At 44.2% G+C, this 22,199-nt stretch overlaps 2 protein-coding genes across 2 annotated transcripts; both read left to right on the forward strand.

Annotated features, from left to right (window-relative positions):
• The first annotated feature begins 1,201 nt into the window (after positions 1–1,201).
• nudt4b (nudix (nucleoside diphosphate linked moiety X)-type motif 4b) lies at positions 1,202–12,215 on the forward strand. The gene is made up of 5 exons (XM_068307412.1): positions 1,202–1,644; positions 7,334–7,444; positions 8,335–8,379; positions 8,599–8,686; positions 9,260–12,215. The coding sequence occupies exons 1-5, from the start codon at positions 1,549–1,551 to the stop codon at positions 9,481–9,483; spliced, it is 564 nt and encodes a 187-aa protein (XP_068163513.1). The 5' UTR covers positions 1,202–1,548; the 3' UTR covers positions 9,484–12,215.
• A 1,117-nt stretch (positions 12,216–13,332) lies between these two features.
• Positions 13,333–20,643, forward strand: pkp2 (plakophilin 2). The gene is made up of 13 exons (XM_068307056.1): positions 13,333–13,597; positions 14,496–14,566; positions 14,813–15,390; positions 15,471–15,609; positions 15,906–16,113; positions 16,189–16,366; positions 16,824–16,941; positions 17,053–17,214; positions 17,819–17,995; positions 18,077–18,230; positions 18,319–18,511; positions 18,604–18,691; positions 18,948–20,643. Exons 1-13 carry the CDS (start codon positions 13,423–13,425, stop codon positions 19,008–19,010), a joined length of 2,304 nt encoding a protein of 767 aa, XP_068163157.1. The 5' UTR covers positions 13,333–13,422; the 3' UTR covers positions 19,011–20,643.
• The last annotated feature ends 1,556 nt before the right edge of the window (positions 20,644–22,199 follow it).

Here is a 22,199-nt window from a genome sequence, read left to right on the forward strand (position 1 = left end):
GCAAAGAGAAAAAAAACCGCTATAATTTAGGACTTAAAATAACCTCATATGGCTGGGTTTAATGAATGTTATAGCTTTGCTTCAGCACATGTAAGCTGGAATCCAAAACACGTGATGCATAAACAGTTGAATTAAAATGCAATAAAAATATCATGAGTGATATCATAATTGAATTTACAAGCTTCCATTAATAGGCTGATTTGTCTGTCGTCTATGCATTCCACTTGTGACAATAAGTCAGACTTTATCATGGCGGAGATTTGACCTTGACACAAAACATTATGAAAACATAATTGTTATTGCCAGCCTTAAATATGTCTCTGTTCCACCTGTTTGTCTGAGTAAGTCAAAACAGTGTGATAGGAACCCAGCATGTAAGATAACAGAACCCAGGAACTAAAGTAAGTGTTCAAACAACAATTCAAACAACATTCCTTTCCTCTTTAATTTTTGAAAACTCATAAAAAATTCTTGCTGCGATTTTCAATCTGTGTAAGTAACACCAATAGCTAAATCATGTGACTAAATTATTATTTAATTGATAATTGAATACTGTTAGTGTGGAGAATTATTGAATGACAGACATAAAAAAAAAGATAAATAAAAATAGATAGACATGCATAGAAATAAAACATAGATTGAGTAATCAAATCACAGCTTTTAAATTGTCAAACTGAATAAATGCGTATTCATTCTCCTGCATTGGCTCACTCAACCGGCTCTGCAGGTTTTCAATGACCATTCCAGGGAACCACCTCTTGCATGTCATGGCATAGTTCCAGTCATGTTGCCCTAGCCATGGCATTCCTGCAAATGACATTTTGTCCCAAGCTATGTGCCTTATTATAGGGGTTGTTTAGAGTAACATTCATTCCATTGAACCAGCATGGCTATTTCTCAAAAATTATGTTTCTACAGAAACCAATTTTAGAATAAGAGAAAAGTTCTGGTCAAAAGATGTTCTGCTAATTTAATGTGTATATTTTTGGACAGAAATAAAAAGTCTTTAAGAAGTCATGTATGGTGTTCAATGATCCATTAACACCCGGCTGTCAAGGGGGTCTGAACTCTACTGTTGATTCACTGTTTTGACAGGGGGTGTAGCCCCGCCCACTGAGACCAGCCCAGCCAATGAGCGTCCTCCTGCCTCGACGGAGCTATCCGTACGTCTGTCCGCCAGTTCATTGTACTGAGTCAGCGGCCATGCGCAAATGGATCCAGAGGAGGGTTGTGCTGTGGAGTCTACATAAGATCTCTGCCTGCGGGGCTGCACACACACACCGCTGACGGGAAATCACAGGCAGCACCTGGATCTGGATCCACCACCTATATTTACCTTCTAGGCGTTCTGGAATCCGGTCTAGTCCGGCGGTTACCTCGGTTCGTCAACAGCAACCTCCCTTTTAACTGACCATCTCAGACCGCGGATGCAGATAACGGCGATGCGGCGGCTGTGCTGTTGATTCGTTTTTTGGGACCATCTGACCGTCGTTACCGGTTGTTGTTGTTGTTTTTAAATTGAAAAAGAAAGCCGATTTAAAATCTACAATGAAGCTCAAGCCGAACCAGACCAGGACGTACGACTGCGAGGGCTTCAAGAAACGTGCGGCGTGTCTGTGTTTCAAGAATGAGCGTGAAGAAGAGGTAAGCTGGCAACATTACGTATGACTGATACGAACAATATCAATGGGTTGTGTGTGTGTGTGTGTGTGTGTGTGTGTGTGTGTGACATGTGGCCTAGTCTTCCCTTATCTTCAACCGGTCATTCAAACAAAACATGGGTGATTATGAATAAAATAAATGATATTCTTCCGTGTTACACTTGAAGTTTAATCTATGGCTTCCTTGTTGGTGTTGCTCCGTTTAGCTCATTGTTTTAGCTTGTGTTTCTGTTTCTGCTACTGATGCGCCTCGGGCCATCCAGTTTAGGCTAGTTTGAGGTGCACGTAGAAGAAGCAGGGGGGAAAAAGCTGTTGTCATAGTCGCTTCAAAGCAACACCGCTTTTGACTTTCACAATAAAACTTAGGGGAGGGTACCGTATGCGAAGCCTTATTGACCGGGAGCGCAAGGCTCTTATTGTGAAGTGTAATACTTTCAATTTCCGGTTAGCTTCTTGCTAGCTTGAAGCAGCTCGCGCAATCGGTGTTTAGGCGGACTGTTACGCTCTTCCTTCATTAACAGGTTCACTTTCGGCTCGCATTGTTTAAAGGGTTAAAAATATGAGCTATTATCCATTAAGTTTATCAAACATCACGTCACGACGCCATAATTAATACCGCAAACATCCATGACCAGGCAGTGACCATTCATGATTATGCTGCATCCCGCCGGCCTCGAGCGCAGCTGCGTAGCGTTTGAGTGCTGGAGGATTTAAAGGGGCCTTCGCGTGTTGATATGGGAATACAGCTGAGATGGGTACGGTTTGTTGTTATTACGTCATCGAGACTTTCGTGGTGACGACATAAAATGCAGTCGGTTCACTTTCAGGAGACTACTGTCGCTTTCTTATTTAGTTTAGTTTTTGTTTTTTTGCATATTTGTCCATTAATACAACCTAATTGAAGATTGAGTTTTAAATTCCCTACAAATTTGAATGTAACACGGACTATCTTATTATACAATCAGTTTTGTACGCAAATTTCAGATGTCAGAAATAGTGGACTTGGACAGATAAATCAAACAGTAGGAAAACTGAACAAATAAACAAACCAGTTCGTCAATGAGAGTCCAAAGCCTTGAACAGATGGAAATCTGCTCAAATTCTTTACGCAAGATGAGAAATGGAAAGAAAAATATTTTTGTCCCATGCTTTCACTCATTAATGTTTAAATATAGGCAGTTTGTTCATCTGTCTGTTCACGGGGTTATGTTTTAAATATATTTTAATAAAGAGTTCATTATTTCTTAGCGGATTCATTGCAGGATAGGAGAAACTAGACTATTTTTGCTTCTAACTGCAGGGAGAATACATTCAATGCTTGGAGTCAAATTGAACAATGACATCCCCAAATGTCAGAAGTATAATCAGTATATAAACATTCTGAACGTGTTTATAGGTTCAGAGAAGATTTACGACAGACATATAACAAATTATAAAAACGATGCAGATAGGTTTGTAGCAGAAACTGCGTTGATATCCATATTTACTGAGCTAGATTTATGAAGAAAATGACCATTAGCTGAATATTCTCTTGAATAACTTTCAAAACTATGATGATACAATCTAACTCCAAAATTGTTGGGCCGGTTTCTTCGTCTAGGAATCTTATTATGAAGGTCAAACTATCCTTGTCTGATTTCTGAGACGCTGTCTCCATTTATAAAGAAACTGAATTGAACTTTATGACATCAGGCAGTTTGGATTTGTTACCCCAAAGTTCTCGACTTGTATCAGTGATGTGTTGTTCAAGAGGTGGATTTTGAGCCAATCCGGGCACAGATACTGAATCTGGACCTCTTTTAAAGTACTTTATGTTGTTTTTGGCTCCTCAGTCTGAGAGTATATTGATTTCTCGGTGCGACTGATGATGTCCAGACTTTTATTCACATCCGAGCCACAGGCCCTGACTCCTGCTGCAGCGACTCACCGCTGAGTTTGGCACGGACACACACTGTTATACAATATACTGTAAAAGCAGCCCAGGCTGGTGTCGCTAGACTGGCACGGAGATCTGCTGGAGCCCTCCGGAGTCGGGCAGCTAACAGATCTCAAGATTCACATCCTCTCACTCAAACATGTGCACACGTTATGTAATCATTATGTCAGAGTTTCACAACTCGATCTGAAAGATTTATGTCTTTACTTATGTGAGATTTTCATGTGAATTTATATTTAACTGTTGTAAAAAAAGAAACACATCACCTCTGCTTGCGCAATTTGTTGTCGAAGAGACTTTCAGGATTTGACAGGCGTGTCTGCTCATGCAGACAGAGACGACACCGCTGGAAGAAAGGGGAACCGGTCAGGTGATCCAATTTTAAGATTTCCGGGCCCGCCATCGGCTTGAAACAGAGGGGTTTGCATCATCTTTGATTTCCTCCAAACACACGACTACACACACACACACACACACACACACACACACACACACACACACACACACACACACACACACACACACACACACAATCAGTTCTTTGACACCGGAGACTCTGGCTGGGGGTCGTAATGCAAGCTGGGCCTCAGCCGCTACCGGACCGTTTTCTTTCAGAGGGGGGGGAAGGAGAAAGCCGAGCCGTTGGACACACACACACACGCACACATGCACACACGCACACACACATCCTCTGTGGCGGCAATTAAACTCCCAGCCGGGGAAAACAGGAGAAACATGACAATAGTGATCACTGGATGGCAGCGATGACAGATGAGGCCACCTGAGAGGTGTGTGTGTGTGTGTGTGTGTGTGTGTGCGCGCGCGTGCGCGTGTGTGTGTGTGTGTGTGTGTGTCGCCCGAGGCCGGGGGAGCGCCTTTAATTAGTTTACATCATAATTGTGTCCTGGTATGTAAATAAGAATCCACTTCCAGGAGACTCTGACAGCTTTTTAAAGTTGATGTTATCTAAGACCGACTCCAACACCGACGAGGTCAAAGGGTGGCGAAGGAGAGGCGATCCGTCGCTACGGAAACCCATCTTTTCACTGATTTAAGCAAAACTAGCATCAGGTTTCCACAGTGATGGAATATAGAATGACGTTTAGCAACACCCCCGCCGTGCCATCCGTGAAATGACGCCACGATGATTGTTCAGGTTTTGGTGATATCCTCCATCTTCATCGCCATGGTAACCCAGGCTATAAATGATTAGAAAAGGTGAAACTGAAGGTCAGTTCGAGTGGATACTTCGCAGAAAGTACAAATTCTGGTGCTCTGCCTCCGTCTCTGCCTCCAGCGCTACGTGTTTACAACTCCTCTCTTATTGGCTGACACCCGTGTAATCCCACAGATTACCGTTTGAGCGTGATCCATCCCACCGCCGCACTTGTGAACCATTTAAGACTTTCCATCATTCTTGTTTCCAGACCTCCCAGCCTGGTTTGGCACGCAGAGCCCTTTTTATTTGACAGCTAAAGGCCTTCCTCCTTCAGGGGGGTGTTGAAGGTGTTTATATCCTCCAGAATATCCCAGCCCGCTGTGCCCGTTTGAGCCCCCGCCAGAGGACTCAGACCAGAGGACAGCGGCTGTCATGAACCCTGTTTTACGACCGGCGATCGTTCCCCTCGCCCTCGGAATCGATCTTCTCTTCTAGAAAGTGTTTTCACGAGAGACTTATCCACCCCACACCCCCACCTAACCCCCCAGGCCGTGTTGGTTTTTCCTCGACAGCGGTTGATGCGTGCTCTTGCGTAACCTTCCATTGTTTTGCACAGATTAATGTTTGGTTAAGCGACGGGGGCCAGATAGCGCGGCGCGAGTCTGACAAACGTCCCTGTTGTTTTTCACCACCCCAAAGGAGATTTACTGTACGTTGCTTCACAGCTTTCCCGCCTCCGTTTTCACCCCCGGAGGCCCCCCACCCCCACCCCTAGAGACATGGTCTGAGTTCCAAAACAGTAAAAAGTATTTGGACGAACTGCTTCCAAATATAAAAGGGATTTCTGAGCTTTAAATTCCACCAAAGCGATTTTTTCTTTCTTTTCTTATAAAGATACACCCCCCCACCCCAGAAGAGCCTCTGCTGCTTCCTCTAACTGATGTGTCACGGTATTAATCTCAGAAGCACGTGTGAAGAAACATCCTTAATTACACGCCACTCGCAATATGTCGATTCACCGCTCCACATTCCTGGATCCGTAAATGTCGTCTTATTACGTGGAGTTTCTGTCGGGCAGCAACCAGGAGATAAAAATGGAACCAGCCAAGCTGAAATCTGCTTCGTCCTCTCTGACCTGGGAGCTCTTTGCCATTTTTAAAAAAATTTTGTTTCACCATCCTGAGGATAAATAGACGCTGCTCATCTTCCGTTTTAAGCCCCCGGCTGGCTGAGAAAATCAGACCCGAATCGAGTTATTTATAAAAATTTGGGATAAATAAAGGCCTGCGGAGTGTGATGCACGCGATTCCAGGAAACGACTCAAAAAGTTGTTTTGTGCGTTTCATCCAAATACTCAACTTTTTTTTCCCCTTTTTCTTTGCATGCAAACGAAGCAGGATAAAAGATTCAATCTTCACTTTCTCTGTTCTTGAGTACGTTTAGGGTTTCTCACTAAATCTGCACCGTCATGTTCGGCATTTCCTGACGTTTATCCACCACCGCCGCCACCACCCCCTCATCCTAACCTCCATCGTGGATTTAACAGGCAGCTCTGGCCAGGGGCCGAATGCGGCACGTGAGGAAGACTGTGGGACCGTTTGGCGAGCACCGTCTGTGCTCTGACCTTTGACCTCACCTGTTTAGAACATCCTCAGAAGGCCTCTGGAGGAGGCGGCCGCGTAAAACGAAAGAAAGCCAAATCTGGATTAAGCGACAGACTTGACTCCACCGGCGGATTACCAGATATAGCGGTCAGGAGGGTGACGGAGGCGGACGTCGCCTTATGTCGCACAAGCTGCTCGGTTTGAATCCTCGCGTGTCATAAAGTGATTTAATAGCTGACAAATTACAAGCTGTAGGAGTCGCAGTATGGTGGCTTGAATGCTATTGAACCGGCTTTTCCCGTAAGGGCATGCTGGGATTCCGGCGAACCGTCACGAGCGCCGTTCCGACAGCGATTGAATTGTCCCGTGTTTTGCAGCAGGTGCGACTGTGTCTGTTGTTGGTTGCTATATGGATACAGGCAGAAACTGCAGACGCAGGCTCATCCGATCCGCGCATATCGATGTACACTGCAACTGTAGTGTAATTCAACCCCCCCCCAGGATTTTCTAGATGGGTGGGGGGTGGGGGGGGCAACAACTGATTTGAGCGGCTCCGTTTAAATTGAAAAAAAAAAAATCACACAGATGTTTGGAAGAAGATAGATGTGTTAAGAAAATAGAATTTTTCAAGAAAATTAAATATGATCTTTATGGTTTTCTGATCATATTGATTGTATTTTCATTTATATGTCGTCAGTTTCATGTAATCATTCAGAAGAACCTGTGAAATAAATGTCATGTCAGAATTTCTTATCTGTGTGTCTGCAACAATGCAGAGTGAACAGCAGATGCAGCTCCAGTTCATCTGTCATCTCTGCTTGACACACAAAGGTCAAAGGTCACATCTCATGTTCAATCCCCAGTATCAGCCTGACTCAAAAAAAGCACTGAAAGAATCTGTGAGAGTTCAGAAAGGACTCTTATTTTCTATTTTACATTGATATTCTTCTACATCCTGTCTTTTATTTTGTAGGTGCTTCTGGTCAGCAGCAGTCGGCACCCGGACCAGTGGATCGTCCCCGGAGGCGGGATGGAGCCGGAAGAGGAGCCGTGTGGCGCAGCAGTGCGAGAAGTGTTCGAGGAGGTGAACGCAAACCTAAAAAAATTATCTCACGAGTGTCGGTCCAAAAGTTATTTTTTGCCTAAAAGTGGAGAAACGGGGCAGATTCCAGATAAACGATTGACCTCAGGAGGATAAACGGGCATCTGTGATGTGATCCACCTGTCCGTTATGTAACAGGAATTCAAGGCAGCTCACAAAAAAGTTGCCCTTTGGAAGTGTCCCAGTGTTACATCTGCTGCTGTAAAAATGCCGCAACTCTACAACAAAGAGTCTGGGGGATGGGGGGGTTCTTACATCTAAAAAAACAAAACAAAAAACAATTTCTGCTTTTTACAGTAATAAAAATTGATTACAAATCTTGTAAAAGCTGTGAAAGGCAATTCTGTGCATCCTCCGGGGGGGGGTTGGGGTGGGGGGGGGTGTTACACGACTCCCACAGCGTTATTTAAAAAACACCAGTGTGGAATTGTGCGGTTTCTTCATTCCCGCGTTGGGATGCTCGGAGGGCCTCGCTGTCAGTGGTCGGATGACTGAGGTGTCCCCCCACCCCCACTTCTGTTGGAGACCTTGTGTTCTCACTGACGTCGGCGATCTAAACCTGGCTCCTCGCTGGATTCTTGAGCGTTCTCGGACCCTCCGGGCCGGTGGCCGCTGGGCGACACTTGTGAAATATGCCGAGCCGGGTGGGGATGGGGGGGCAAAGAAAGGGAAAGATGTCACACGTCTTCACAGTAATCCGATTCCCATCGGGCACATCTGAATTAAGACAGCCTGTTGGGTTTTTGTGATTGGTTGTTGCGTAAAGCCATTGCGACCCGAAACATGTTGGGTTTTTTTTTGGTAGAAATCTCACAAAGAAAATGTAAAATCCACACTTTTTTTTCTAATACTATCCTCCTTTCATTCTTCAGGCTGGTGTGAAGGGCAAGCTCGGACGTTTGCTTGGTGTGTTCGAGGTAAGCTCCCCTCTGACTCATTCTATTTTGCACAAACGCGACAGAAGAAAAGTAAAAGACTCACAATTTACCATGACATAACTGACCCTTTGTCGTGCATTAACCCCACGTCGCACAAATGCACTAAACTGGACAGATATCGGGCATTAACGGACCTGTTTTTTACAACGTGCATCATTAAAACAGAAATTCAGCCTCCTCTCTTTCTGATCCACAAAGCAAAACCAGGATCGGAAGCACCGGACGTACGTGTACGTATTGACGGTCACGGAAACGCTGGAGGCCTGGGAGGACTCCGTCAACATAGGTATGGCTTCCCATTTTGATCCACGCTCTTTTGTTATTTACGCGGCGGGCAGCATCTCTCCTGGAGACCCCGTCGGCAAAGGGATTGCAGTGACAACGGAGTATCTATAAATCTAGGCCACGGCTGCTGCAGTGCTTCTTGGCTGCAGTATGTTACAGCTGTCAGCAACCTGGATGCCAGTATCCAGCCTTATGTGCTCAGTGAGGAGAATCCGCTACCCGTTATCTGCTCACAAGCCTGCTGCCTGCATTATAATGTGCTTCTGAAATATTATATCTGTATGCACATGCAGAGAATCTACCTTCACCTTGATTTAAATAATTTTTAGACAAACCAAAAAACCCGGTGTGAACTTGAAATGCTATGATTGACATACCGGGTTATGTCGCTTCGTTGCTTTCCATAATTTAATAAAGGGAGTGACATAATGAGATAATCACCTTCTGATGCAACGAAAGATCAGCCTGTGGGAACAAAGCAGAAGTGGTAAAGCCTGTAGTTACAATGTATTTACTGTATGATAGCAAAAAAAAAAATCCGAATTCTTTGGTTGTGCTCTGTCTCCCCCTGCAGGCCGTAAGCGGGAATGGTTCACGGTGGACGAGGCCATCAAAGTCCTGCAAAGCCACAAACCCGTCCACGCCGAGTATCTGCGGAGGCTCCAGCTCAGCTGCTCCCCCACCAACGGGAACTCCATCCTCCCGAGCCCCCCGCCCAACGACAACTACCCCCATTACAGCGCCACCGCCACCACCACCCCCTCCACAGGCACCGTGCTGGGCACCTCCTGCAGATAGGACTGCGTCCCCGGACCTCACGGATGGTTTACTGAAAGTCTGTACAGTCTTTGCATGAATCTAAAGACGTTTCCCAGTTACGGCTCAACCCGTATGTATAAATTGTAGCCTTGGGAGGACGGGACACAACCAAAGCCACGGCCAGAACTGTGTTACAGACCCGCGAGACGGAGCAGAAGCCTCTGCAGAAACCTGCGGATCTGTGGAACTTTTTCTTTCAAACATCCGACCGATAAGCTGAAACTCGGGTAGAGAGAGCTGCAAGCGGGCTTGACCACCCGGTCAAGGAATGCCTTACTGAAATTTTGTATGAATGTTGTTGGGTTTTGTTGGGGTTTTTTTTGTGTGTGTCATTTTATTTCACTACAACTTTTCATTTCTATTTTATTTTTTAGCTGAATGGAGATGCTTTCTATTCAATAAAAGACTTACGATGGTGTAGTAATCGAACCCCCCCCCCCAAAGAACATCCATCCATCCAGGGAACGTTTTCAAGTCGTCACGTCGTCGTCCTCATCAATTTGGAATCAGAGTTTATGTCCGAACACAAGATCAATTCTCCTGAATTCTCATTTCAAAATAAAAGCATAAATGGTTATAAATTCTTAAAAAAAAGAACAAACCATGATGATTTTTTTTTCTTGGCCCTAAATTGGCCTTAACTCATAGCCTTCTGGGAGTCGATACCTGACTGAACAGAAGGTTGTCTGAGTCATTAAACGTCAGTCGATGCCCGTCACTCAAGGTCAGTTCCTCTGACCTCGACGTTGATCTGTTGTCCGTTTTAAACCCTGCATACCTTTCAGCAGTTACGTTCTGTTTCCCATGTCGTCACTGTGAAAGTATTTGCCGGTGTTAAAGGTAACCTTAGGTGCGGTTGCTCGGGTCTGTTTCGACTGTTAATCCAGAAAGTGGACGTTTTATTTTTAAATGTGATTCATATATCATTATGCTGCAAAAAAAACAAACCAAATGACAAGTTTTCACGAACAATATGATTGTTGTCCCTAAAGTATCTGAGATCGGTCTCTTCTAAAGCCACCCTTTTTTTTTTTAGCTCCGCCCATCGATTCTGGAAGCTCATAATTTGAGGCTACAAATGATCTCTCTGTGGAACACCTTCCGTTTCTAAACAAATCTGTAACGGAGCTCGTCTGTTTCAGTTGGGTCACTGCAGTGGTAGCTCCCTGAGGAACACCTTGAGCAGCCAGCGAATCAGAAACAGGATCCAGATAATCACAGAAATGTAACGGCTCCTACCACTAAAATTTTTTTAATCAAAATCAGATCTTGACTTTTTTGAGTAACGCCAGCGATCACATGACCTCGAGGGAGGTGATCAATTCTTTAAGCAAAAATTTCTCTTAACATTCACGGCTGCTTCTTTCTGTTCACCCTCTTAAATCGAGGAAATTTTTTTTTAAAAAAGATACTGAATTGTGAAAATGAAGTTAGGACGTCACTTGAGATGATTTCTTGCTTCTATACGACTGCGAATGATGACACGTATCCACACAGATTTGTAAATAGCCTCGAAGAGAAACTCAACATGTGATTTTAACTTAAACTTACAAATTTTTCTCTTCATATTTTATATATTTTTAACAATGGATAAAGGATATAACACCCACAAAGACCAGTATGTACAGTATTGTATTGACGACTATGTGCCACAGGTTTAAGGTATTGATTATGAAGGTTGGATGTCTTGAATTATTGCCTTTTAATCCAAGATCAGTTTGTATGAATTTCAGAATAAGAAGTTGAGACAAAATAAGAGCAGGATAGAAAAATTAACATCTTGAGTTTTTGGAGATTTTTCTTTTTTTCTTACAAAATAGCATAAAACTGATCTACATGTACACAGACTGAGTTTTAATGGATATAGGCAGTGATGGGGTTTTTTCATTTCTAAAGTTTTACAGAGAAAATGCTGTTAAAATACATCGGGGGTTGATAATAATCACAAAAATGTTTGATAAGATGAAAGATTGTTTGAATTTTCACTGAAAAAAATGCTTATTTTGTTTGATTTTCAAGCAAAAACCGAAACAAAACCGACACAGTCAGCCTTGAAAAAAAACCAAACCCCAATTCACCTCAAACCTGTGTGTGTGTCAGTGTGTGTATCTGTGTGTCGATGGGCCTGAAAAATAATGTGCCAAATTGAAAAATGTGTTGATTTTTAGGCAAGGAAAATGTTTCATGCCGTTTTGTAAAAATTTTCAGGCCAAAAATAACGATCTTACACACCTTTTACTGACCTTAATCGATGTAATCTCAGAATATAATAATTTCTAGAGTAAAAAATGTCAGCAGGCGGTTATTCTTTGTACCCTGTTCTGTTTTTAAAATCTCAGTCAACAATCCAAAAAAAGCAAATTTAACTTGAATCCATTTTTCTTGCCTTCTTATTCTAATCTTTCTATTCAAACGTGTAAATGCTGCGTTCAAAGTATTATGTAAGATTGAGAATCCCACCCTCTCCACCCAGATTTCCTGCTAAAATGACTGAATCTGGACACTTTGATTGTTTTGCTGAACACATTGTAATGTTGCATGGATGTACCCAGAGCATTATACATGAGGCAAATGACCTATTTGACACACTTTTTGTCCCGAGTATTATGCACTGAATATTTTACGCTCGGCGTGATTTGAAAACCCGGACTGGAAAGATTGTTTTTGTTTGTAAAAATATTGCATTAAAAGGGGGAAAAAAATCAATTCTAAACAAATAAAGTGTTGAATTCTCATTTATTCCAAGGGGAGATTCAACCCCTTCTTTCCCAGGGCCACCTTTGTACAGTGTGTCTCTTTGGATCCATGACTAGATTAACCTGCTGTAAACCCCCAGGGTAAAAAAAGAAAAAATGTTCTACTTCCCACCCCACCCAGCATTCTTACCATCTGCAATGCTACATATTAATTGGATGGCAGACGGTTCAAGCAGTGTCAGATGACAGGGTGTGTGAAAGCTTCTTGTGTCACCTGGAACCGGATTTGCAGAAGATTCATTTCACTTTCCCCCCCGATCATTCCTAAACGCTGACTGTCCTCTAAAAACCTTTTCATCCCGTCGCGTCTGGGAGTCAAAAAACAGACAAAGCAGCCGCTGAACCGGGTAGATTCTACTACAGATGAGGGTGTTGAGTTAGGGTGGGTTGGTTTTTACTGACACCGCCCCTGGTGAAACATCTGGTGGGCCTCCTCCCCTCCCCCGTCTGGCAGCGGTTTCCCCTTACATCTCACGCCAAAGAGGGCGGAACCCTGGTCAGGATGTGGAACAGGGATGATGTCACCTGTCACCAGGTGAGCAGCAGCGTGTTCTGCTATTCTCTGTGATGTCAGAGTCCTGCTTCTCATGCTGGCACACTGTGACATCCAAAAACCTACTTAAACTTCCCGTGAATGTTATAGATGTGGTCGCACACCCCCACACCCCACACCACCAACCCAATGTGGGCCCCCCTTATGGTGACTGAACAGGTGGATATTCTCCCTTTGGACACCTTCATAGGAGACATTCTAGAAAGAGGCTGAAGTGAAGGACAAGAACTTGGATGGAGTAGAGATGGTGACCTCATCTCCTCCCCCCATTTCCTCCCCACTTTAAGTAGATGTTTTATCTAAAATAAATAAATAGAATAAAATAAATAGAGTAAATAAAACTCTAGTTTTCCTCACCTACTACGTCTACTTCTTAACTCAGCTTCATTCCAACAGTGAAAAGCGACAGCGGAGGATGACGAACCGACGCCTCCAGCGGCGACACCTGACACCTCAGGTGCGCCGCGTAGCCCCGCCCCGCCCCTCTTTGCGTCAGGGCTCCGATCGACTCACCTGAGTGGGGACAAAGGGAAAGGGACCGACCATCGATCCCCGGACCAGCACCGATCGGGTTCGAATGAAGCGAGACTCCCCACCGGGTCGCTCACGATGGACGAGGTGTTCTTCAAATCTGCGCTCCGGGCGCACGACCCGTTCCTGATGACCGACTCCACTCTGGCGCTGCCGGTAGAACCGACCCCGACATCATCGAGCAAAAGCCTGCGCGTCCACCAGCAGGTCCAGCTCACGCTTGCACGGAGGGCGAGGAGGACGATGTCGAACGGTAAAGCTACTATTTCTTTTTATTTCTTTTCTTTTTTTTTTTTGGAAGTATTTTACGCGTCGCTGGATCACAGAACGCCGCAGAGGAAGCGCTCCAGCACACAGATTTAAAATCCAACCCCGCCCATAATATTTGAAACTGGAAGGATCATTTTTCAGTTTTTATGGTAATCAGGGAGGATCGTGCACACAAAAATACGTATATGAAATTACATCTGCATTTAAATACAGAAACAAAACCAGAAATTAAAGGATCAACGACTAAAGGTCTCGATTTGGTCCCATATTCCTCTCCAGGGATCGGTATTCCACAGTTATAGACCAAACTTCTGAATTAGCTGCGCTTGTATTTTAGATAAACATTTAAACCAAATGCAGCTGCATATTGGTGTATATTTGTGAGTGGAACGCGTGGATCGTAGTAGATGTCTGGTCCAACAGGTTCCTGTGGTGTCATTAGTTCAATGGAAGCAGAATGGCAAGCGGTTCGAATGTAACATCTCACTATACCCTTAGTTTTCACCCATTGGTGCCTAAATTATTCAAGCTTTTATTGTGGAAGGCAAGTGAAAGTTCTTCAATATCTTGATTTAGATGATCGAAATCACTCAGTCGAGACAGAAAGTTTTCCCAATTTGTCGTTTATTTATTCAAAAGTCATTATAACTTCATTATAAATGACTCCCACTCTTGTTTTCTCAATTTAACCACAGACCGGTCAGAAAATAGAGTAGGTTGCCATGAAATGTGCATTCAGTTAATCAGTGACAAAAAAAAACAAAATAATCAGGAAAGGAGCAGATCTTCACTGTGGAGCAGCTGGAAGAGAAAATAAATGAATTCATGAGGTTTTAAAAGTCTTTAATGTGGTTTTATGGTTTTGCTGCACCTTGTTTCAGGCAGCATCCATTTACAGAGAAACGCTTCAAAGAGCTTCGATGCCAACGATGTGTTTATGCCAAAAATGACGGTACGTGTCTGTTTTACATCCCACAAATGATTTAAGCATCATATTTATGGTCTCCGCTCAATGCCAGAAAGTTTAAACCGATATAATCACCTCTGATTCGGCCACAAACACAAATAAAATGAAGATATTTTGAACTTTTGTGAAACAGAATTAAAGTCTATATAAACTATCTCTATGTCGATGATATCACTCTGTTGGGGTAATTATACAAAAACTAATTTTAAGGTCTACTTTTTTTTTCTACAGTCAAATGGAATGGACTTCAATCACTCCTCTTTTTCAAGCAGACGTGTGCGAAAACCGTCCAGGAGGGTGGACGTCTCTCCTCCGCCGACCCAAGAGGGTTCCTACTGTTATTTTAACCACAGCACCCCCCGTTATGGGATGTACACCCACCCTGGAACTCACAGGATGGGCCCTCCGCCGGACTACTCCTTTGGCTGCGACTCATACCATCGCTACGCCTATTCAGAGGCCCCCAGAGTCGGGAGGGGCCACATTTCCGCCGCTACACTGGGAAGAATCCACCAGAGGGCGCTGAGGCAGACATCGGTGCCGCCGCCGCCGCCTGCGTACGCAAATGCGGATTTTCAGCAGAGCGGCGATTATGGTTTGTTCTGGAATCACAACCAAAGTGCAGACGTGATGCTGGGCGCCGTCCAACCAGATGAAGGCTTCGCCTGGTTGGCTCAGGTCAGGAGGGGGGCGGTCCAAAGGCAGCTATCAAGCCCGCCCCACTTGACCTGCATGGAGGTGGACATGGGAAGGCCGGTGGAAGTAGACGCCCCTATTCAGGAGGCACAGGTGCACGACACCTTGATAACGTAAGACGCGTATGTGATTGTGTGATTTTCCAATGTGACGGTGCCTCGTTTTCAATCATGGCCGCCGTCTCCTCACACAGGAAGTCAGAGAACAAGACACCGGAGATGACGCTTGAGCGGGCCGTGAACATGCTGACCCTGGAAAACGAGGAGGCGGTGATCTGTGCAGCCAGACACGTACAGAATCAGTGTTTCAAGAGCGCAGACGCCAAGAAAATCGTACGTGAAACCGTAACGCATTGAAGGAGTTCATTTTAAAAAAACACACGCAGGAATATCTCAAATTTATCGTTTGCTGCTAATAGTACAATTTATTACCACACATCAACAAGAAAAAGTCAAAAATAAGTCAATTTGATCAGTTGTGCTATATAACAATATCTAAAGAGCTTTTAAACGCTTCGATTTCAGCCCAAATGTGACCTCAGATAGATTTCAGATGGAATGTAGATTCAGTAAAGGATTATTTCTGAACGCGATGGAGATGTCAGCTGATAACACGTCCCTGTTCCCAGGTTTACTACCTCCGCGGGATCGAGAAGCTCCTGCAGCTCCTCGACAGCGACAACGAGGAGGTGCAGTGCGTCGCCGCCGGTGCGCTACGCAACGTGGTTTACCAGAGCAACGAAAACAAGATGGAGGTGAAAGAAAACGACGGCCTGGCCACCATCCTGCAAACGCTGAAGAGCAGCCGCGACGTGGACACCAGACGAGAACTCACCGGTCAGTTTTGGAGGTTTATTCCACCTTATTCCACCGGCACTGTCTAAGAAAGGTTTATTTCTGTCTGTCTATCAGGTCTTCTGTGGAACCTGTCCTCCCATGATCTTCTGAAGGAGCGCCTCTCCACGGACGCGTTATCCGTCCTCACCAAGTCAGTCCTGGTTCCAAGTTCGGGCATTTCTGAAGGCGAGAACCCGAAAGACGATCTCCTGGCTGACGCTGAGGTGTTCCACAACGCTACCGGCTGCCTGCGGTAGGTTTCTATGAATCTACCGGGTCAGAGAGCAAAACCACCATCCTGCTTCTAGTACCTTAGCATTGCGCTAACCATAATTCATCTCAGTTTATCATTCATAAGTTTGGATTGGTTGCTGTGTGTAAAACTGGGGCTATTGGACACACGGCGATCAAATGAGAGAATGGGTGAATTATTCATGGAGCTCTTCCATTGGTGAAGGGAAATCACTCTCAAGTTCCTGTTGGGTCCAAACCTGTTGTGTGGAGTCATAATGCTAATTGCTATTTCCCATAAAAATGTCATGATTGCTTTGGTTAAACCTGAGATCTTAAAAGCTGCGGTTGAGAGATCTTGCTGTGATTTAGAAAATTCCTTGATGTCGCTAAATAACGGGACTTGAAACGGCTTATCTGATTGGACGGCTCACAAACGGAGCATTACCTGGATTGTTTTGTCTTTTTTTTTCTGTCAGAAACCTGAGCTCTGCTGGTCCGGATGGCAGGAAAGCCATGAGGGAGTGCGAGAATCTCATCGACTCCCTGGTCTACTACATCCGGGGAGCCATCGCCGACTACAAGACGGACGACAAGGTGAAACGAAGCGTTCTCACTCTTCCTCAGTCCGTTGTTTCCATTCTTGTGGCTGAAAAGCTCGTCCTGCTGTATTTAAAATCAGCCTTCGTCCATTTATTTGCTCTGAAGTCCACAGAGAACTGTGTCTGCATCCTGCACAACCTGTCCTATCAGATCGAGTCAGAGCTACCTCAGATTAGCCCCGGAGAACTCAGGGAGTCTCGACAGAACTTGGCTCCCAAACCCAAGGCCGTCGGCTGCTTCGCTCACCGCAGCGCCAAGATCCCAGAGGTAATCCCTCCGAAAGATAATCCACACTGACAGGTCGAAAGGTGTCTGAACCGCTGCTGAACAGTTCGCCACTGTCTGAAATGAGAAACAGTCCTAGAATAAAGTCATGCAGGCGTATCGAGATAATTGATTACAGCCTTTGCGTCAAAAAAATGTTTTCTAGTTGTTAGTGTTGTATTCTATGGAAAAGATTATCAGTCCAAAGCAATTTAGGCTCAGATATCCTGACTTGAGTGTAAATAATCAATAACAATAGTCAAATCTTAGCGTTTTAGCATGCTATCATTAGCTGATTAGCATGAGATCAATGTCCAGGCTGACTGTGAAGCTGCTGTAAAAGAGAATGGCAACAAGATGTCGCTAATTAGGATGGCTAACAAAATTAGCTAACAGTCTAAAACATTTGTGTCTCTGATCAGGCTTGAACTTTATACATTTCCGGCTTGGTCACAGAATTCAAATCCCTGATTGGCTGACACATATTACATGAGATCTTTACAGCGCCCCCCTCCGGCCGTGATGCACAACTGTTGATACGTTGACTTTATGTTGACTATCGGAGGAGCTCTAAGCTGTTGCCTAATGGCTAACCGGTCCTCCCCAGGACCTGGAGCGACAGCACCCCCTGCTGGAGGAGAAGGCCAACCCTTGCGGCATGGAGTGGCTGTGGAGCGCCATCGCCATCAGGATGTACCTCTCTCTCATGGCGCGCAGCGTCCGCCACTGCACCCAGGAGGCCGCCATCGGGGCGCTGCAAAACATCACGGCGGGAAACGGAGAGGTGAGACGGGACAGAAACCTCAAGAAATTATCCAATTAGTAGATAGTGGGTGGGGAAAAATCATTTTCTGCACCCTGACAGATGGTGGACGCCATCACCTTCACAATAGTTCAACGAGAAAATGGCCTCCAGCATATCAAGAAGATGTTAGAGGAGGGGGAGAGCGACGTGAAGAGGACGGCCATATCGCTCGTGAGAAACTTGTCGCGCTACCGGGAGCTGCACCCCAACATCGGTAGATGTTCCTACTTCCTCATCTCACTTTTACCTGTTTCATTTCTCACCGTGTGCTGTTCATTTTTGCATACTTTCACCACCTGAAGTGAAGCAGGTGTTGCCGGAGGTGGTGGACATGCTCCCCAACGACGACTCCTGGTCCGACCAGCCCGCCGAGGTGACATCGTCTCTGTGCCACATCCTGAATAACCTGAGTCTGAGCGACAAGCAGCACGTCAGAGCCATCGTCAACGAGGGAGCCCTGCCCAAGATCATCAGCATCAGCACCAAAGACAACCGGTCAGTCTGTCTCAGAGACACCCACCCAATCAGGAGGCAGCCAGAGGTAAAAAGGGGGTTCGTCACACTGGTATTATATCTCTATCTACTAGTTATGGACCAACCAGAACCAGCCAGGCAGCATCTGTCCTGCTGCACACCATGTGGAAACACAGAGATCTGCATGGGGCCTACAAGAAGGTGGGTGTTTAACTGATGCTGCTAACAAAAAACATTGTATTAACAAATTATTTTAATCATTTGCTTCCCTTTTTTGAAGTTATTACATTCAAATGAAGCAATGAGCTGCTCGTCAATCAGCACAGACTTCAGTATTTAAGAATCAATGAGCACGAATGCATCATATTGAGTTTCTGTTGGTTTATTTGACAATTTGGTCAACCAGGAAACTATAAATATAGTGTAGAGTCAATAATCAATCTTTTATTCTGAACAGTGTGGTTACAGGAAGGCTGATTTCATCAACGCCAGGACGACAAAGGCAGTGAACTCTGGATGAGACGGAGATGAAGGTCGGCGAGCATCGACCTGAAGCTGACGCTCAATAATCCCGAAAACCCTCAACGAACGTCCCTGTATGACCGTTTAGTACCAGATGGTTCCCACATGTTAAATCCTTGGATGTTTTGGGGATTTTCTTTATGTCTACATTTCCTCCAAGGGATTGAAAAACTGATTTTAAACTGATAAGCTTCAAACTCAGTCTAAATGGGATGTTGCTTGGTGATGCAGTGTGGTAGCGTGGGGTCACGTGACCAATCCAACTGATGTGACTCAGAAAACGGTCACGTATGAAGTTGTGTTTTAACATTAGTTGATCCAGGAGGTTCTCCGGTCCGTGCATGCTGGGAAACTATGTGTTCCTTCATATGTGTGTAGAAGTTTTCATTTCTCAATCGTGGCAGCTGAATAACTTGGAATGCTTTCTGATGCGAGTCATTTAGAGTAAATAAATTAATCTGTACTTTTTTTTTCTGGGAAATTTTGTAGAAATTCCAGAGTACAGGTGCTGTAATAAAGAATTGCTTATCTGATAGTTTTTAAATGTGTTTTTACAGTAATTTTCTGAATTATTTCTTTATTTAGATTCATTTTACCCAAATTATCCTATTTTATAAAGAAAAACGCTTCAAGGCCGTGGCTGGAATGATTTCTAGCAGCAATGCTTCATCCTCAGAGCCTCGGTGGTCTTCCTCACGCTGTTCTTCCTACCAAATTAACAGTACAGCAAAAAAGGAATTGCTGCTTGATATTCGTGCATCTTATGTTCAGCCTGCAGGCGACAAACACAAACAGAATCTCCTGCAAATACAAGAAACACAATAGAATAACAGTCGCTCTTCAGCGCGCAGGTGGTTATATTTCTCCTTTTATTGGCATTGCATTTCGGTTTTATGCCTCTAGAGAAAAGATCAGATAATTGGAAGTGCATTTCATCTCATGTCTGCATGTATTACAAGAAGCGATGCAGAAATTCCTGCAGAGGTCAGTGAAATCAATTCAATGCAGGTCTGTTTACTTCCTGCAGAGGTCACTGTTGCAGCACAAACATCAAGAGGAAAGTTTCTGATCTCCTCATATCTGTTCCTTCACATTCATACACTGTTGACCCCTCTTGTTTAAAGTGGATCATAGCTCAGCTTTAACTATAATCCTTTCTATTTGTGGAACTAAAGCTGCACACTTTGCTCTTTTGTTTCCACTAATCTAATTCGCTCACTTTATTTGACTATTTTGTTGACAAAATCCAGAATTTTCAAACCTCAGTTTTGTGACAGGGAGCAAATAAAGAAGCCGAATCCTTTAGACGATATCCTGCTTGTCCTTCCATGGCTTATGTCCGATATCTTTCTTTACTCCTTATTTCTTGTCATGGATTTAGTGAGTTGACCTGATTTTTAGACAAAACTATTGGTACCTGGTGTCAGTGCACCGAAAGGATTATCTTATGTCAAACATAAAGGGAGAGAAAGGCGTCTTTCACAGGACCAGCGGCAGTAGAAAACAGGATGAGATGAAACTTTGTGTCTCGACACTGATCCCATTGTCGTGGTGTCATCACGCCAGGGCGACTTGTTTTCCACTGACGTAATCACTCATGAACATTTGGGATCTGAGATGGAGTTCTCAGAGCTCTTCGGGGTGTCGTCATTGTGTTCTTGGATTTCATGTCTGTTTGGATTAAAACCTCCTCCATAGAGGCTCCATCTATTAATAAAAATAACCAAAACTTGTGAAGATTTGTGCATATGCATCCATTTTTGGCCTTTATGACCATATCAGTTTCACGTGAAAGCCTCCACTCCAAGTATCCCCTACTTGTTTGCACATTTAATTTAGCTCATACTCAAAATAACTTGATGCACAACATTTGCCGCATTTACTAGAAGGCGTAAATAAATATTTGTTGCACTAGGACTTCCTCAGAGCTTTTAAAGCGTCTCCTCACTCAAACAAATCACAAAGCTGCACATTTTTTCACGGCTTCTGGGTGTAAACTGAGCCAGGTTGACCAAAACCCACTGTGGGTTTGAAGAAAAAAAACAATCTTTGTCTGTTCTAGGAGGTGTTCCTTTAAGGACCTCTGTCACCCACAGCAGAGTTAATTAAAACTGTTGCCAGATAACAAGCCTCTATCTCAAAAGCTGATATCAAGGTTTATAAATCACTGAGTTTGAGGAGGCGGTGTCCATGGAAATGGTTTCTCCTTCTGAAAGAAGGGAGCAGTTATGAAAGTGGGACAGAAGATTTTATCAGCTCCCAAGACAAAACATCAAAACTCCTCAAGGCTGTGCAGAAACAGAGCAAAGAAACGGTTCACAAAATTTTTTATTTTATACTGTCTCACTGCAGGATTAACTTCTTAAGTCTGCATTTGATTGTTAATTTCTTTGTGGGTTCCACCATCAAATTCCACTTCATGCACAACATATTTCAAATGTACGCGGTGTTCAAGTCAGGAGTTTATCTGTTATCTCTCTTCCTACCAACAGCCTGGAAATATACAATCATGTATGAACCCGTAGCATGTTCTGTTGGAGGGATCTGATCTGGCTGTAAACGTGTCCTTTCAAATTCCAGTCCACGCTGGCGTCTTCACGTCTCACGACGACTTCCAGCCGAGCTGATCGGGTAGAATCACTGATGACCTTCATTGTTTTCAGGTCAGAGAAACATCTGAGGTCTCAAACTAAAACAGTAGCTCCTGTCAGCTCCTCTCTGACAGAAACTCCATTCAGTCACTGCATGAAAATCAATCACGTTCTTTGGAACCCCATTAAGCCGCCTCCCACAAACCAACTACCTAATTAATTAAATGAGTGTTTTTTCATGAACTGTGAATTTCGACTCACATCAATACGCCCATTAAATCCAGTGTTGGAGGTGTTTCATTCAGATCTGGATCGGGATCCGCATGCGGATCCATATACGAGTCACTCATGCCTGGCTATTGGTGTATTGATCAGCCTATTATTAGTTTTGTGCTAATAAAAGCATGTTAAATGAGGCCTTATTCTGAAATGTGTAGAAAGTGAAACATGTGGTTTTATTTATTTATAATTGTTTTAAAATTATATATATATAAAAGGGGTAGGGGTGGAGTGGGGGGTCCGCTCATGGCCCCTAAAAGTCTAGGACCGCCACTGGGTGTGAAAACTCCACACTTGTGGGAATATTCTGATATTCC

The sequence above is a fragment of the Antennarius striatus genome, chromosome 22 (assembly GCF_040054535.1).
Source record: "Antennarius striatus isolate MH-2024 chromosome 22, ASM4005453v1, whole genome shotgun sequence".
Lineage (NCBI taxonomy): Eukaryota > Metazoa > Chordata > Actinopteri > Lophiiformes > Antennariidae > Antennarius > Antennarius striatus.